This window comes from Girardinichthys multiradiatus, chromosome 14 (assembly GCF_021462225.1).
Source record: "Girardinichthys multiradiatus isolate DD_20200921_A chromosome 14, DD_fGirMul_XY1, whole genome shotgun sequence".
NCBI lineage: Eukaryota > Metazoa > Chordata > Actinopteri > Cyprinodontiformes > Goodeidae > Girardinichthys > Girardinichthys multiradiatus.
The window spans coordinates 31,871,218-31,887,959 of record NC_061807.1 but is presented as its reverse complement, the minus strand read 5'-3'; the positions used below and the strand labels follow the sequence as shown (position 1 = coordinate 31,887,959).

At 41.3% G+C, this 16,742-nt stretch overlaps 1 protein-coding gene across 10 annotated transcripts in view; it reads left to right on the top strand.

The window, feature by feature from the left end:
• clcn3 (chloride channel 3) overlaps positions 1–16,742 on the top strand; it is a 51,043-nt gene that overhangs the window by 22,078 nt on the left and 12,223 nt on the right. For all 10 annotated transcript variants that reach the window (XM_047385603.1, XM_047385602.1, XM_047385597.1 and 7 more), the window contains 9 exons: positions 7,768–7,928; positions 8,928–9,027; positions 10,479–10,666; positions 12,699–12,821; positions 13,252–13,458; positions 13,531–13,611; positions 13,708–13,960; positions 14,132–14,424; positions 14,522–14,708. In XM_047385603.1, the coding sequence (XP_047241559.1) occupies positions 7,768–7,928; positions 8,928–9,027; positions 10,479–10,666; positions 12,699–12,821; positions 13,252–13,458; positions 13,531–13,611; positions 13,708–13,960; positions 14,132–14,424; positions 14,522–14,708 (1,593 nt within the window). The remainder of the gene's footprint in view (positions 1–7,767; positions 7,929–8,927; positions 9,028–10,478; positions 10,667–12,698; positions 12,822–13,251; positions 13,459–13,530; positions 13,612–13,707; positions 13,961–14,131; positions 14,425–14,521; positions 14,709–16,742) is intronic.

Sequence of the window (16,742 nt, the reverse complement as noted above, 5' to 3'; positions counted from 1 at the left end):
GTCATTACCAGCCTATAATAAAGGTGAATCATGTTTATATGATGTCGCTTTATGACCACTTTTATGACACCTGTTCAAACTGGCTTTGTTTGTTTAACGTTTGTCACAAGTTGGGGTTATCAGTAAACATTTCGCTGATGGTAATTACCCTGATAATGCTGTGGTTAACCATGAGGGCTGCAGTGTCTAATAAAAAGCTAAGCCCTTTCAACTTATTCACCTTTTCTCTGATTACAACCACAAATTTTAGGGTAATTTATTGAGTTTATGAGATAAAACAACACAAAGTAGAGCATAACCATGAACCAAAAGGAATGAGATGCATGGTTTTCACACTTTTCTTTTTTCTAAATAAGTATCTGAAAAGTGTAGCATGTTTTTTATTTTCAGCCCACCTAAATCAAGACTTTGTAGAACCAGTCTTCATTGGCAGATCTTTTGGGGGTCTGTCTACCAACTGCACTTCTAGAGATTGAAATGTCTGCCCATTTCTTCTCATAAAACAGCTCAAGCTCACTCCGATTGGATGGAGTGCATCTGTGAAGACAGGTCTTCCCTCAGATTCTCAACTGGAGTTAGGTCTGGACTTTGACTGGGCCATTCTAACACATGAATGTGCTTCAAACAAAACCATTCCATTGCAGTTTTCTTCCAGGATCTTCTGTCTTTTAGCTCCATCCATCTTCCCATCATCTTTGACCAGCTTCGGTGGGAATGCTTCTCCTCCGCTAAAGTAAAGCATTCCTTACAGCATGATGCTTCCACCATCATGTCTCACTGTGGGGAATGTAGTGTTCAGGAGGATGTGCGCTGTTAGTTTTCAACTACTCAAACTGTGTTGCCTGTTGGCTAAAATGTAAATTTTGGTCTCACCTGAGCACTGTACCTTCTTCCATGTGTCCCCTATGTGGCTTTTGGCAAAATGCAGAGGGGATGTCTTATGGCTTTATTTTGACAATAGGTTTCTTCCTTCCATAAGGGTTATTTTTGTGGAGTGCGCGACTAATAGTTGTCCTGTTTACAGGCGTTTCTACCTGGAAGTGGATCTCTGCATGGTCTTCATGTGTGTTCAATAATGTTTTCCAACAGACCTTTAAAACGGCTGCATTTACCCCGAGATTAAATTACTCACAGATAAACTCAGTTTAATCATTAAGGAACTTCTGAGGTTACAGTGGATTTTATTTTGATGGATCAAAGTAAAAGCAGCTGAAAACCTGTTGTTTTGTCCTGTTAAATCCCTATGAAATAATATTACGTGACAAAAGTTCAAGGGACATGAATACTTTAGCAAGGCACTAACTGCATCTGTTGAAAATCCAACAGATAACAAGGTTTTTGCACCAACAAGGCGATTCTTTAAGATTTGTTAGGCTAGTGCAGAGACGTAAAAGAGCAGGGGAAAACATGTAGTCCGGATCTGGAGTCATTTTCCATAATCTATAAACCGTTTTATTCACTGAGAGAGTTTTCCTCGTTTTCCTCATATTTTCCACCGCATGGCTGCACTTCTGCCGCGGAAAAACATCTCGCTGAGCTGATTACAGACGTGGAGAAAAAATACACAGACTCTTTCATCATAATACTGGGAGATTTTAACAGCGCAAACCTCTCAAATGAACTCCCCAAATACAGACAGCATATTAAGTGTCCCACCAGAGACAAAAACACACTGGACCATTGTTACACAGCTTTAAAGGACTCATATCATGCTGTTACCAGGGCTGCTCTGGGTTTTTCGGATCATTGTCTAATTCACCTCATCCCAACCTAAGAGCTTCCAAACCCAAGGTTCACACTGTTAAGAAGTGGACTGAGGAATCAAAGCAGATGCTACAGGCCTGCTTTGAATGCACAGACTGGACTGTTTTTGAAACCTCAGCCACTGACCTAAACCAACTAACTGATGTGGTGACATCATACATCAGTTTCTGTGAGGACATGTGTGTGCAGACCAAGACCTTCTGCACCTTTGGGAACAATAAGCCATGGTTTACTCCACACCTCAGGAATCTGCGCAGGGAAAAGGAAGAAGCTCACAGCAGTGGAGATTGGGCGCAGTACAGGCAGGCCAGGAACAAACTAACAAAAGATATCAAAGCAGCAAAGAAGCTACAGTGAGAAGCTGAAGAACAGACTTTCTACTGGTGACACTTCAGCTGTATGGACTGGTCTGAGAAACCTGACTGCCTATAGGAGCCCCACCACCCTTCCTGAACAGAGTCGTCTCCTGGCCAACCGTCTGAATGGCTTCTACTGCAGACATGACAAGAAGCCATTCACACCTCAAATCATCCCCTCTACATCCCATTCAGGAACAAATTCCTTCCATAAAGCAACCAACCCCCCACCATCAGATCCTCTGCCTGCACTAAAGATCTCCGAGGAAGAGGTAAACAGGCTCTTTCAGCGCATGAAAACAAAGAAAGCTGGAGGACCTGATAACATCTCCCCATCATGTCTGAAAGCCTGCGCACATCAACTTGCTCCGATATTCACAAGGATCTTCAACAAGTCACTGGAGAAATGTGAGGTCCCCTCCTGCCTCAAACGATCCACCATCATCCCGGTTCCCAAGAAACACCATCGTAGGATTAAATGACTACAGACCTGTAGCCCTGACGTCTGTGGTCATGAAATCCTTTGAGCGGCTGGTGCTGAAGCACCTGAAAGACATCACAGGCCCCCTGCTGGACCCCCTGCAATTTGCTTACCGAGCAAACAGGTCGGCAGATGATGCTGTTAACTTAGGTCTACACTTCATCCAGCAACACCTCGACCACCCAGGGACGTACGCCAGGATCCTGTTTGTAGACTTCAGCTCGGCCTTCAACACCATCATACCAGACATCCTCCACCAGAAGCTCACCCAGCTCAACGTCCCAGCCTCCACCTGTCAGTGGATCAACAGCTTCCTGATGGACCGACAGCAGCAGGTGAGACTGGGGAGCATCTTCTCCCGATCCAGATCAATAAGTACTGGTGCCCCCCAGGGGTGTGTTCTATCCCCACTCCTCTTCTCTCTGTACACAAATGACTGCACCTCATCGGACTCGTCCGTGAAACTCCTTAAGTTTGCAGATGACACCACTGTCATTGGACTGATCCAGGACGGTGATGAGTCTGCATACAGACAGCAGGTGGATCGGCTGGTACACTGGTGCGGTCAGAACTACCTTGAACTCAACCCACTTAAGACTGTGGAAATGGTGGTGGACTTTCGGAGAACACCACCCCCATACACCCCCCTCACCATCTTCAACAACACTATCGGCCGTGGACCACTTCAGGTTCTTAGGAACCACCATCTCTGAGGACCTGAGATGGTCTTCACACATAGACACTGTTCGAAAGAAGGCCCAGCAGAGACTGTACTTCCTGAGGCAACTCAAGAAGTTCAACCTTCCACAGGAGCTGTTGGTCATCTTCTACTCTGCCATCATTCAGTCTGTCCTGTCTTCATCCATCTCAGTGTGGTTTGGCTCATCCACAAAACAGGACAGGTCCAGACTGCAACGAATAATCAGGACTGCAGAGAGAATAATCAGAGCTGACCTTCCCTCCATCCAGGACTTATACAGGTCTAGGGTCAGAAAAAGAGCTGCTAAAATCTCTGCAGACCCCACACACCCTGCACATAAACTGTTTAGAGTTTTACCTTCAGGCCGCCGCTACAGAGCACTGTTTACTAAAACCCGCCGCCACAAAGACAGTTTCTTCCTCCAGGCTGTTTCTCTGTTGAACATTGAATAAAGTACAGAACAACAGCATACAGATGTTGCAAATGCACCTTTTTATTATATATGTGTATATTGTACATTGTAAATTGTAAATATGTATATTCTGTAATACAAAAACAAAACAAAAGAGCAAAGTGTACCGGAGTCAAATTCCTTGTTTGTTTGTACGAACTTAGCAATAAAGCTGATTCTGATTCTGATAAACCTTGTTTCACTCAGCATGCTATGCAGTGGCTCGTTAGGTTAAAATGAACTGAGCAGGAAAAGAGCAAACCTTCGACAGCACATGAACTCTGGCCTGCCCCTATGTAACAGAAAATAATAGCTTTAGTAAATAAAGAGGAAACATTGCATCCATGTTGGGTACCAGTTTGACATAAAATCACCATGATCCCATGATGAGGAGTCCAGTGATGACAATATAACACATTTACCATAGAGCTCTGCAGTGGATTATTATAATTAATTTGAGTCCACTCATCATTAAGAGTGTGTTTTTTTATATTTATGTGCTGCACACATGAGTGACAGAGAAACCATCAGCCTCAGCTTTAAAACACAGTATTGTATATAGTTCTGCAGGACTGAACTTTGAATTCATCTGACCCAACATCAAGTTCTCTACAAGCTGTCAAACCCTCAGTAGCATCCTCTGCCTCCAGCTGGGGCTCATTGCAGAACGTTCTGCTCCGACATAGACACATCTCTAAATGTATCACTGATTGCTCATGGCAGGTGGAATGGAGAATATATAACAAGAAGCTCATAAAGACACTGTACCAGCTGCAGTAGGATAAACAGAATGAATCTGTTCAGTTCAGGGCAGATGTACTGCCAACCTCGCAGATCACGTAACCCGGTGTTGTTTAGGCTCTTCTTTAAATAGCACTAATAATCCCAACATTAGTTATTTAACCAGCTTGTGTGTACTTAGTGCAGGTTCTATTTTTAAAACTCATGGTAGAGTACTTGGAAACCCATATTTAAGTAAAAGGGGCTGATATTGCTGAATCCACACAGACAGGAGAAACGAGCTGTGCTTGAATCTCTGCTACACCCGGCGCTTTGTCTTTGTCATTCTCCTGCAGCAATACACACAACAGTGCCTTTGTGTTGCAGATGAATACTTGTTCATGTGCAACATTTCAGAAGTAGGCGGCCTTACAGTCTCAAATGCCACAAGACGGCGTTTCTCTAAATGGTATTTGATTAGGGTTTATGTCTGACTCTGCTTTTTAAAGACGATATACAACTTAAAAGACTTCGTTCTTTCTAAAATGTAAGTTCCAAAACGACAACGTGGTTTAACTCCTACTTGTGTTGTTAAACAAACCTCTTAATCTCTTCCTTAGTGGGCTTTGCACATTAAGTGTTTGGTTTGTGTTTAACTATTTGCCCGACAATTAAAATCTCATTCCTTTCTGATTTCTGCAGCTACAGTTTCCAGAAAACAAAATCTGTTTTGAGTTTTTTTTAAACTGGAAATATTGTTTGATTTTTTAAAATTAATTGTTATTTGATAAATAATAATTTCACTTAGTTTACATTTAATAAAATTAAAAATCCTTCCAAATCAGTCACCATGGCAATGGCTAAAGTGTAAATTATGTGATGTCCATGTGGGGGAAACAAGCAATCCCAACAGCATCTGTGTGTGTGTGTGTAGTGGAGAAGCAGTTTGAATATATTCAAATATAAACCACCCTAGAGTGGATCAGAACCAACCAATGTGACACCTATGGTTTCAATCCCATGTTAAGCCTTTATGTGCCATTTGTGTGCAACTCTGTTTAGATTTATAATTTATTTATAAATTGTGATTACCGTTACTTTTCATAAGGGTCTATGTATTATTCTTGGGATTTTATGTCATTTATTGTTATATGCTCTGAAAAATAGATATTTAGAAATCAAAGCAACAAAGAATTATTTATAGACCCAATAATCTTATCTTGCACAAAAATGGCTGTAAATTGAAATAGCTTTTTGTGTTTACTTGTGAAGGTTTATCCTTTGCTATAGAAAAGTTGTGCATCGTTTCACATTCAGAAAAAAAAGATGAATTAATAGTTGAAGTGGGATATTTTTTGATTAAGGTCCACTTGAACACAAACAATACTTTAACAAAGTTTGGAAACAAGATAAATTCTTCATTTTGTCTGGAGGGATCTAAATGTTAAGACCGTCTCTTCATAGCTTGAAGGTCCCACAGGGCACAGTTTGCATGTTCTGTATGAGTGCGAATTGTCTTAGCCTTCTGGTTTCCAAGAAACAATTTAATTAAAAAATACTTTATTAATCCCAAAAGGAATTAAATGTTGTTTTAGCTCATATTATGAAGGTTTCCTCAAAGAGCCGTTGTAGATGCTGATGGTTGTGGGCAGGAAGGATCTCCTGTAGCGCTCCGTCTTACAGCACATCTGAAGAAGCCTCTGACTGAAGACACTCTGTTGTTGTAGGACAGTCTCATGAAGAGGAAGCTCAGGGTTCTCCATAATGTTCTTCATTTTATGAAGAATCATTCTTTCCACAATGATCTCCAGAGGAGTCCCCAGAACAGAGCCAGCCTTCTTTATAAGCTTGTTGAGCTTTTTTAAGTCCTTGGCTCTGATGCTGCTTCCCCAGCAGATGATGGCAGAAGAGATCACATTTTCCACAACAGACTTATAGAAGATATGCAGCATCTTGCTGCAAACACCAAAGGACCTAAGTTTCCTCAAGAAGTACAGTCTGCTCTGTCCCTTCTTGTAGATGGCTTCACAGTTGCATCTCCACTCTAGTCTGTTGTCCAGGTGAACATCGAGGTATTTATACTCCTCCACCACCTCCACTTCTTCTCCCATGATGGAGATAGTGTCTGACCTATTCCAGTTTCTTTTAAAATCTAGAGTCATTTCTTTTGTTTCTACGCCATGCCACAAAGCGGTCCACCAGCTCCCTGTACTCAGCTTCTTGTCCGTCTCTGATCCACCCCACGACTCCAGAATCATTGAGTATTTCTGCAGACGACAGGAGTCTGTCTTGTACTGGAAATCTGAGGCCTCCACTTGAGTCTTCTGAAGGTTTCTGACAAAGCAAATCAGGTGGCCTATATTTGATCTCTGGTTTCTGCAAACTTTGACCTGCTGATCGCCTTTAAGAGTTATAATATAAAAGATTATAACGGCAGCATTGAAAATATTTTTTTCTAGGTTTTGTGCGGTGAGTGGCCCTTAAACAAACTATAGTGCCTGTCTACTTTTACATGTACTTGAACTTAGATGACATCCTATTTCAGTTTGTTGATGGAGCCACCGTTGCCAGCAATAGTAACTTTAACTATTCTGTCAGTGTGGTTTTTTTTTTTTTTTTTTTTTGGGGGGCAAAAACTCAATTATTATGGAATTAAAATTTAAAACAGTTTTTAAATTTTTTTGCAATTAGTGTTGCTAGCATTATTAAAACAGTGTCTCTGTGTGAATTTCTTCATCCTTCCTGTTACCTGCTTGACGTCTCGCTCTCTCACAGCCTGAATGAACCCAGACATGTCTTAACAAGTCAACAAAAGGTTTCTTTTTAGGTAGATATCTCTCACCAGCCAATATTTCACCTACGCCTCTTATCCCTCCACACCTGTGAATCACTGAGTTGAGGCCCACATGTTCCTCTGATCAGTTCACCATTGGTTCTTCTTAGAACTCATGTCAGATAGTGTTTTTCATGGCAAGTAAATCTAAAAAATATTGGCATTTTATAACTGACCACTTGCTAGTTTAAAATGAGAAAGAGGTTAAACATGATCTATGTTTATTATTCTTCAGGCATAATATACTGTATAAGTCTATAAGTATCTCCAAGGCCCCCAGTATGACTGGGGAAAACGTGTTGCACAGTATTTGGGAGAAAAAAGAAACTGAATAAGAATTGTCTTTTGGATAGTTAGTCTTTTAAATTCAAGCTTAGAGATACATTTCTCACAAACTAAAAATAAACTACAATATGGATTACCTGTACAAACTATAAGTCCTTGTTTGTATTTCCTCTCCAGGCTCTAACTATGCCATGTCTAATGGGGGTGGGGCAGCCAGTAGTACCACCCATCTGTTGGACTTTCTGGAGGAGCCCATTCCAGGAGTGGGGACGTATGACGACTTCCACACCATCGACTGGGTCCGCGAGAAGTGCAAGGATCGCGAGAGACACAGGAAGGTGAGGACCCGGAGAGTTCTGTATGAAGTGAAAGATGATCTATTTCCAGTTAAAGCTTCTGTGATATAATGACTGGTGCTGGATGGGAAGTGTTATAGTTCAGGCTTTCTCCTGCTATGGTTTGATGGATCACCCAAAGTGAGGACAGAAAAGAAAAACACATACGCAGAAACCAAAATGTTTGGGTAAAATCTAAAAACAAGTTACGTTTTAAACATTGGCAGACACCATTTTCTAGATTAAAAATTGACTCTAAATGCAGGGTTTTTGCAACATCTTGAAAAGTTTTAAATGTAATTATTAAAATATTTTTTTACCTTTACTTGTCTTAAATTTATCATAGGTCTTAAATTCTGTTGAGTTAAAATGTTATGCCCTTTGCATCTTCCAGGGATGCTTTTTTTTCCTTCAGTTAAATTTTATTTTTGTAATTATTGTATGTTCAGAGAGTTGTTATCAAAACATTCTTGTTACCTAGAATGTTTTTCAAGATCTTAAGAAAATAATTTATTAATTTAAGTTTTTTTTTATTAATATAAGTCCTAAATTTGTCTAATAAATGTCTGAAAATATAATGAAAACGTGGTTCCCTTTCTTGATTTTTGGGGGGATTTTATCTCAGCTTTAATCTGTGTTTAAACATTTTTTTTTTAATTGCACCTCTTCATTTCAACACCTCGTTCAAATATTGACTCACTGTCTCTACAAACCTTCCTCGCATGATTCAGTGCAGGACTTCTGGATGCTGATAAGAATTTAAATGATATTTGAATAATTTGTTTTTATGACCCGGTCATGCCTACCTTGCAAAAGGTGTAGTAAACCGCTTCATTTAATCAACATTGCAAATCATGCCAGAAAAACTTCAGCAGATTACGGAGCTGCTTCTAACCTGAGTTGTTTCCAACCTTTGACCTACTTGCATATCCGCTAGTGCTAGTTTCCTGTTCTTTGTACACATAATTAGCCTTTTAATTGCCTAATCGTGCGTCTGCACAGATCAACAGCAAGAAAAAGGAGTCGGCATGGGAGTTCACCAAGAGCCTGTACGACGCTTGGTCTGGGTGGCTGGTTGTGACGCTCACTGGCTTGGCATCAGGTAACAAACACAATGAATCTGTCTCCTATGCTAGTGACTCTCACATGCTTGCCTCAGGCACCGCCTGCTTTTACTCCCTTATCTTCTGATCTCATTTTTTATGAGCACACTGTTCTGCAGAACATCACCAGACACAGTCCAGTTGTCTCGGCTGCAAAATTCAGTCACTTAAGTTTGTAAAAATAGAACAGAGAAAGCTTTGCACCAATCTGTTTATAACAAAAAAAAGAAATAACGTCTGCAAAAGTAAATTGTTTCGACTTTTTTTGTTTATTTTTGATTGGTTTGGGTAGAGGCTCATACAGTCCCTTGTGAAACATTCATTAGACACAATAAGTCATGGCACTTTAATATTTTTCCTTGGGGATTAGATGTAACAGATCGACATAAAGTATCACATAGTTGTAAAGTAGAAAAGAAAATGATACAATGTTTATAAAATGTTCTACAAATAAAAATCTGAAAAGTGTGGCATGCATTTGTATTCAGCCACCGCAAGTCAATACTTTTCCTATTGCTACAGCTGCAAGTCTTTTGGGGTATACCTCTACCATCTTCTATATCTAAGGACTTTTAACAAAGCTCAAGCTCCATCAAATTGAATAGAGACTAGGAGTTAAGTCTGGACTTTGACTGGGCCATTCTAACACATGGAAATGTTTTGATCTAAACCTTTCCATTATAGCTCTAGTAGTAAGCTTAGGGTTGTTGTCTTGCTGGAAGGTGATCATCCACCCAAGTCTCTAGTCTTCTGCAGCCTCTAACAGGTTTTCTTTCGGGATTGTCCAGTATTTAACTCCAGCTATCTTCCCATCAACTCTCACTGGTATCTCTGACCTTTCTGGTGTGTTCCTTGGTCTTCATGATGAGAAGGCCTCAGAGGCCTTCAAAGAACAGCTGGATTTATAATGGGGGGGTTACACCCAAATTATTTCATAATTTGTAAAATATTCTGAAAACCATGTGTTATTTTCCTTCAAAAAACATGTTGAAGTTTGTGGCAAAAATGAGACAAAATGTGAAAAATTCAAGAGGTTGGTTGGTGCAGTGGACCTTTTTTAAAAGGATTAGTGTTATTGATCCACTGTATTCATTATAAATAAGGCTGTAACAGCTAAAGACTATGAAACTTGCCAGCATCAGAGGGATTTAAACCATTTCAGAAAATCACTGATAATTTATTGTGATGTCATGTTAATCCCTAGAACTGATTACTGTAAACATCAGGAGGATTTGGAGGCACCAGTTAGACCGAATGTCTTTTGTGTTGTATTTAAAATCCATAATTTAAAGGTTTGATTTTTATTTTCTGTAGCCTAAATTTGGATTAAAAACAGGCAAGCCAACGTTTACCACACCTGTCTTTTTTCCACCTTCTCCTGCTTTCTGTCTCCTCCCTGCCTCCATCTCCTCTCCCCTCTTTCTCTGTCCTGTTTCTTTCCCTCTGCCAGGTGCTTTGGCTGGGCTGATTGACATTGCTGCTGATTGGATGAATGACCTGAAGGAGGGTGTTTGTCTGAGCGCCATGTGGTTCAACCATGAGCAGTGCTGCTGGACGTCCAATGAGACTACCTTCGCTGAGAGGGACAAGTGTCCTCAGTGGAAGAGCTGGGCCGAACTGATATTGGGGCAGGCTGAGGTAGATTAACAGCCAGCTGAAGGAAGATCAGTCTTGTTTTAGAGTGTACTTTCAATGGCATGTATAATTCATTTTAAAATTTTCGTTTTCAATTGTGTTCTGGCTTAAGGTTCCCACAGAGCCGGACGTATTTGCCTCCACGGACACGTCCATGCAAAGCCCAATTATTACAACCCCCTATGCATACACGGCGTCGCACAATAGCTGCTCGGTGGGAAAAAGTCTCCACTACATTTGACACCGAGCATTTAACAGAGCATACATTTCAATTTTAATTGGATAGATTTCTGGAAGACTATGGTTTTAAATCAGTGGAGAAGAAACGGGGCTAGGTGTCCAACTAGCTCATCAAACTTGCTGTTATGCAGTCGAAAGTATTCAAAATGTTTCATGCTCTCCCTCATCTTCATGTTGGTCAGAAGCATGTTGTATGCCACTTCTTCATCCATAGCAGTGTTCATTTTGACAGTAAATTTTGATTTAGTTTTAGTCTTAGCCTTTTGACTAAAATATCATTTAGTTTTAGTCATAATTTAGTCATCAGAATTGCTTTAGTTTTGTCTAGTTTTAGTCGACTAATTATCATATGAATTTAGTCGACTAAATCTACAGTCAATTTAGTCAAATAAATTATATGTAAAATGTAAATATTTTTTCACCAATTTCCTTGAATAACAAAAAATGAATCACATTTTTTTTTTTTATCACCTACAGCCTTCCTGTCTCTAATATTAACAGAAAAGCAGTGGTATGCCGTTATCATAGTAAAGCATAGTAAAAACACAATAGCGGCTAACGTAATAATGTTTGCCTTAAACCGCTTACCTTCGCATGGAGATCTGGATGACTTGTCTGTAGATGTCGTTTAGGATAAGTTGTATTTTACCAGAGATCACCGTCCCGCATGGTTTACACAACATCTTGTTTTTATGTATGTTAAATGTGAAATGTGTCCATACATCTGCTCTCCTCTTTCTCCCTGACATTGTCAAATTTCCTATTTCTTGTAAAAATATTCACAGGGTTGTTTCTTCCTCCCAAGATTTCGCTCAAATTTGTGCACAAATGCTACTGTGATTAGCTTAACGCTGATTGAACGGTTACCCAGTTGTCCCACCTTTCCTTGTGCGCTAAAGTATTTATTATGATTGGAATCTCTCCCCAACTTGTCCTTACCTTCCAGAAAACTAGATTAGTTCTGATTGGATGTCGTCTCTGTCAACATTTTCGTCTCGTTTTTATTCGTTGATGAAGGTGTCAATTTGTTTCATTATAGTTGTCCTATCATGTAGTTTTTATCTAGTTATCGTCTCGTTTTCGTCATGAAACAAAGGGTCGTTGACAATAACTATAACGAAAATCATTCGGCAACAAAATTAACACTGATCCATAGTCTGGTTGAATGGTCGTATTTACCACCTTCTTTTCTTACAAACCAAATTAGCTCTTCCTCGTCGATGACGCCATGGCAGAAAGCATGGGAAAATGTAGGAATTTATCACGAGAAATGTAAGAATACGGTGTGCTCGATTATGAAATCTCAAACGTCTGTGGACGCTGCGCACCGAGTCCGTGCCGCTCACCGTAACACACAGTACGCCCGGCTCTGTGGAGCCTTTATAGGTTATAGTCATTGTGAATGAAAGCAGTGAACGGAAGCGGCTAAAAGTCTCACTTTTCTCAACATAAGCAGTGTTTTGCACATTAAAGTTTAGCAGCACATCCATAGCAAAGCTTTAAAAATGTTAGTAGGACACTGACCTCCCAGAGGAGGAGGCTGCATTTTAAAATTACTTATTTGCTTTAAAAACAATGAGAAGGTCAAATGTCATTTATTTGTTTTTACATTCTAGATTTTTAGGTTTTCTAGCTCTAAAATATATAGATGTTTGCCCTTTGACCATTAAAAAATGGTTCCCACATTGACACTGACTTCCAGTCAGTCCATGGTTAGAAGTGGGCAGAGATCATTCTTGTATATAATTGTGCTCCTAGGCTTTTACACCTTCTGATTATGACCCTCTTTTTGCAGGGCCCCGGCTCTTACATCATGAACTACTTCATGTACATCTACTGGGCTCTGTCCTTTGCCTTCCTGGCCGTCTGTCTGGTCAAGGTGTTCGCTCCGTACGCCTGCGGTTCAGGAATCCCTGAGGTGAGGAGAAGGTTGCCTGTTGTCTCCCTTTTTTTCAAAAATACAGTTGAGACTTTCTCCATTTGCATTTTAAATCACTACTTGAGAGTAGTTGAAGCAAGTTGGGGTATTTCCACTAATATGTCTCTTTATGTTTCTCACATCAGGTTATTTTGGGTTGGGTGTCAATAACTTAGCAGCACGGTTGTCTTCTGTAATATGGGATTTTTTAGCTCCTCAGTATGGGGATGTTATGCTTATTTTTTCTTTTAGCGTGTCGGTGCTTCAGCAGTGATAATTAATTAGAAAGGAAAGAAATGTTAAAGGTCTTTGAGTTTAAATCTGTTTTCATTAGATATGGTTACCCTTTTAACAGTAAATGTTTTAACCAAAATATTTAACAGAATATAGATTAGTTTTACCTCTCCCATGCTGCTCCTCTTCCCCTCAGATCAAGACAATCTTGAGTGGGTTCATCATCCGGGGCTACTTGGGTAAGTGGACCCTGATGATTAAAACCATCACTTTGGTGCTGGCTGTGGCATCTGGGCTCAGCCTGGGGAAGGAGGGCCCCCTGGTCCACGTGGCTTGCTGCTGTGGGAACATCTTCTCCTATCTATTCCCAAAGTATAGTAAGAATGAAGCCAAGAAACGAGAGGTGAGTCGAGAGGTTTAATATTTGTGGCTGTGGATTAGAACATCTGTTGAGCTGTTTGTTTTACTCTCTCAGGTTCTGTCGGCTGCATCGGCTGCTGGGGTCTCTGTAGCTTTTGGAGCACCAATTGGAGGCGTTCTCTTTAGCTTGGAAGAGGTACCCCATCTAAGAAACAAAGTCATTAGTGTAATTTTACAGCTTGTTTATCACAACACAGATCTAAATCCTCCAAACTCTGCTGTCTTCCGGCAGGTGAGCTACTACTTCCCTCTGAAGACTCTGTGGCGTTCATTCTTCGCCGCCCTGGTGGCGGCCTTTGTGCTGCGCTCCATCAACCCCTTCGGTAACAGCCGCCTGGTGCTGTTCTATGTGGAGTACCACACTCCCTGGTACCTCTTTGAGCTCATCCCCTTCATCCTTCTGGGGGTATTCGGAGGGCTCTGGGGTGCCTTCTTCATCCGAGCCAACATCGCCTGGTGCCGGAGACGCAAGTCCACACGCTTTGGCAAGTATCCCCTAATTCTGCATTTGAACTGCATTATGCCACCCAGGTGTTTAGATTTATGGCTCACATCAAATAGATTATCTGTAAACCCAGCTGGTTTAGGTGTTATTTTGGACTATGTTAACAGTTTTTATGTATTTTCTAGTCTTACTCTGTTGTCTCTCTTCGCAGGGAAGTACCCAGTGCTGGAGGTGATCCTGGTGGCAGCCATAACAGCAGTGGTTGCTTTCCCAAACCCCTACACTCGTCAGAACACCAGCGAGCTGATAAAGGAGTTGTTCACTGACTGCGGCCCGCTGGAGTCCTCCCAGCTCTGTAAGTACCGCAGCCAGATGAACGGCAGCACAGCTTTCACGGACAACCCCAACCAGCCGGCGGGGCCAGGCGTCTACTCGGCCATGTGGCAGCTCTGCCTGGCACTCATCTTTAAAATCATCATGACTATATTCACCTTCGGACTCAAGGTGATTCACTGCAAGATCTTTTTCCTACAGGAGACTGAAAGTTTTCCCTGCTAGTCTTTAACATCACCTAAACCCCCCACTGCACCTTGTCCTTTAGGTACCATCAGGCTTGTTCATCCCCAGCATGGCTATTGGAGCAATCGCAGGGCGAATTGTCGGCATCGCCATGGAGCAGCTTGCCTATTACCACCACGACTGGTTCCTGTTCAAAGAGTGGTGTGAGGTCGGAGCCGACTGCATCACTCCAGGCCTCTACGCCATGGTGGGGGCTACAGCGTGCTTGGGTGGGTCACCATATTATATATTCACGGACTTCTTCAGAACTCCTGTCAGATTTTAAACCGTTTTATTGAAGTTGTTATAGCTAAGAAAGACTCCTATAAGTTTAATGTATTAGAAATGGTGTTTGTTGCCTAACTGCTATAATTACTGAGGCTACAATAGCTATAATTTACATTGTCTTGCAAAAGTATTAATAACTCTTAAGCTTCTTCACATTTTACTACATTATAAACACAGACCTAAAAGTAGTTCAATGGGATTTTACATGATAAACCTACAGAAAGCAGTGCATAATGACAGAGTTAAATGATAGTAGCTTGATCTCAGCCAGTCACTGTAGCTCTGGTTGTAGATATAGGGTTGTTCTATTCAATTCAATTCAGTTTATTTATATAGCGCCAATTCACAACACATGTTGTCTCAAGGCACTTCACAACAGTCAGGTTCATACATTCCAATTAATCCTAACCATTGAACAGTGCAGTCAGATTCAGTTATTTATTCAAATTAGATAAAAAGTTTTTCTATCTAAGGAAACCCAGCAGTTTGCATCCAGTCAGTGACTTGCAGCATTCACTCCTCCTGGATGAACATGTAGAGACAGTGGACAGTCACTGGTGTTGACTTTGCAGCAATCCCTCATACTGAGCATGCCAGTAGCAACAGTGGAGAGGAAAAACTCCCTTTTAACAGGAAGAAACCTCCAGCAGAACCAGGCTCAGTGTGAGCGGCCATCTGCCACGGCCGACTGGGGGTTTGAGAGAACAGAGCAGAGACACAAAGAGAACAAAGAAGCACTGATCCAGGAGTCCTTTCTATGGGAAGGAAAAGTAAATGTTAATGGATGTAGCTCCTTTAGTTGTTCCATCTAGAAAGAAAGAACAGATAAACTCTGAGCCAGTTTTCAAGGTTAGAGTCTGAAAGAGAGCACATATAATTAGTTACAGTTAAGCTCAGTCAATCGCCATGTCTAGGAGAGAGAAAGGGTTAAACACTGAAAGACAGGGCTCTGTGGATCATCTGTAGAGGGTGAACATTAAGTTGTTGCCAGCAGAAGCTCGGACGATTCCCCTCTCCAGAAAGGTGTCACAGGTAGACACAGAGTCAGGCCAGGTGTAGCTTCTAGGAGGAGAAAAGAGAGAACAAAGTTAAAACCTGAAATAACAGCAAATAATGCAAAATTGGAGAGTAGTGTGAGAATGTAGCGAAGAGGGTGAAAGTGGTCATTATATCCTCCAGCAGCCTAAGCCTATAGCAGCATAACTACACAGATAGTTTCAGTTCAGATTATTTAGTTAAACGGCGCTTATTTACAACAATGTCGTCTCAAGGCACCTCACAAAGGGTCCCACTGATGGTCATTGTAATACTAAAAACCACAAGGATTGGGATACCTCTCTCTGTCAGACTGATTATAACCATTGGAAAAGAGAAGGAGTCATACAGGTAGCAGAAATGGAGGGTGTGTTTGCACCTCAACCATAACTGAGCCGGTTTAGGCTAAACCTGACTCCCCTTTACTCCAACCAACAGGGAGGGAGGAAGGCTAACTAAGCCACTCTAACTATAAGCTTTATCTAAAAGGAAAGTTTTAAGTCTAGCCTTAAAGGTAGACAGGGTGTCTGCCTCACGGACTAAAACTGAGAGCTGGTTCCACAGGAGAGGAGCCTGATAACTAATGGATCTGCCTCCCATTCTACTTCTAGAGACTCTAGGAACCACCAGTAAACCTGCAGTCTGAGAACAAAGTGCTCTGTTAGGAAGGTGAACCTCCACCCCAGCCTCTAGTCTTCTGCAGCCTGTAACAAGTTTTTTATCCAGAATTGCCTTGTCTTTAGTTCCATTCAACTGTAAATCAACTTGGACCAGCTTCCCTGTCCCCGCTAAAGAAAAACCTCCACACAGCATGATACTGCCTCCACCTTGTTTCACCTTGGTCGGGATGGCGTGGTCAAGGAGAAATGCGGCCGTTTTGCATGTTGGCCGAAACGTTCAATTGACCAGAACAAAATCTTCCTCATGTTAGTTCTGCCTCC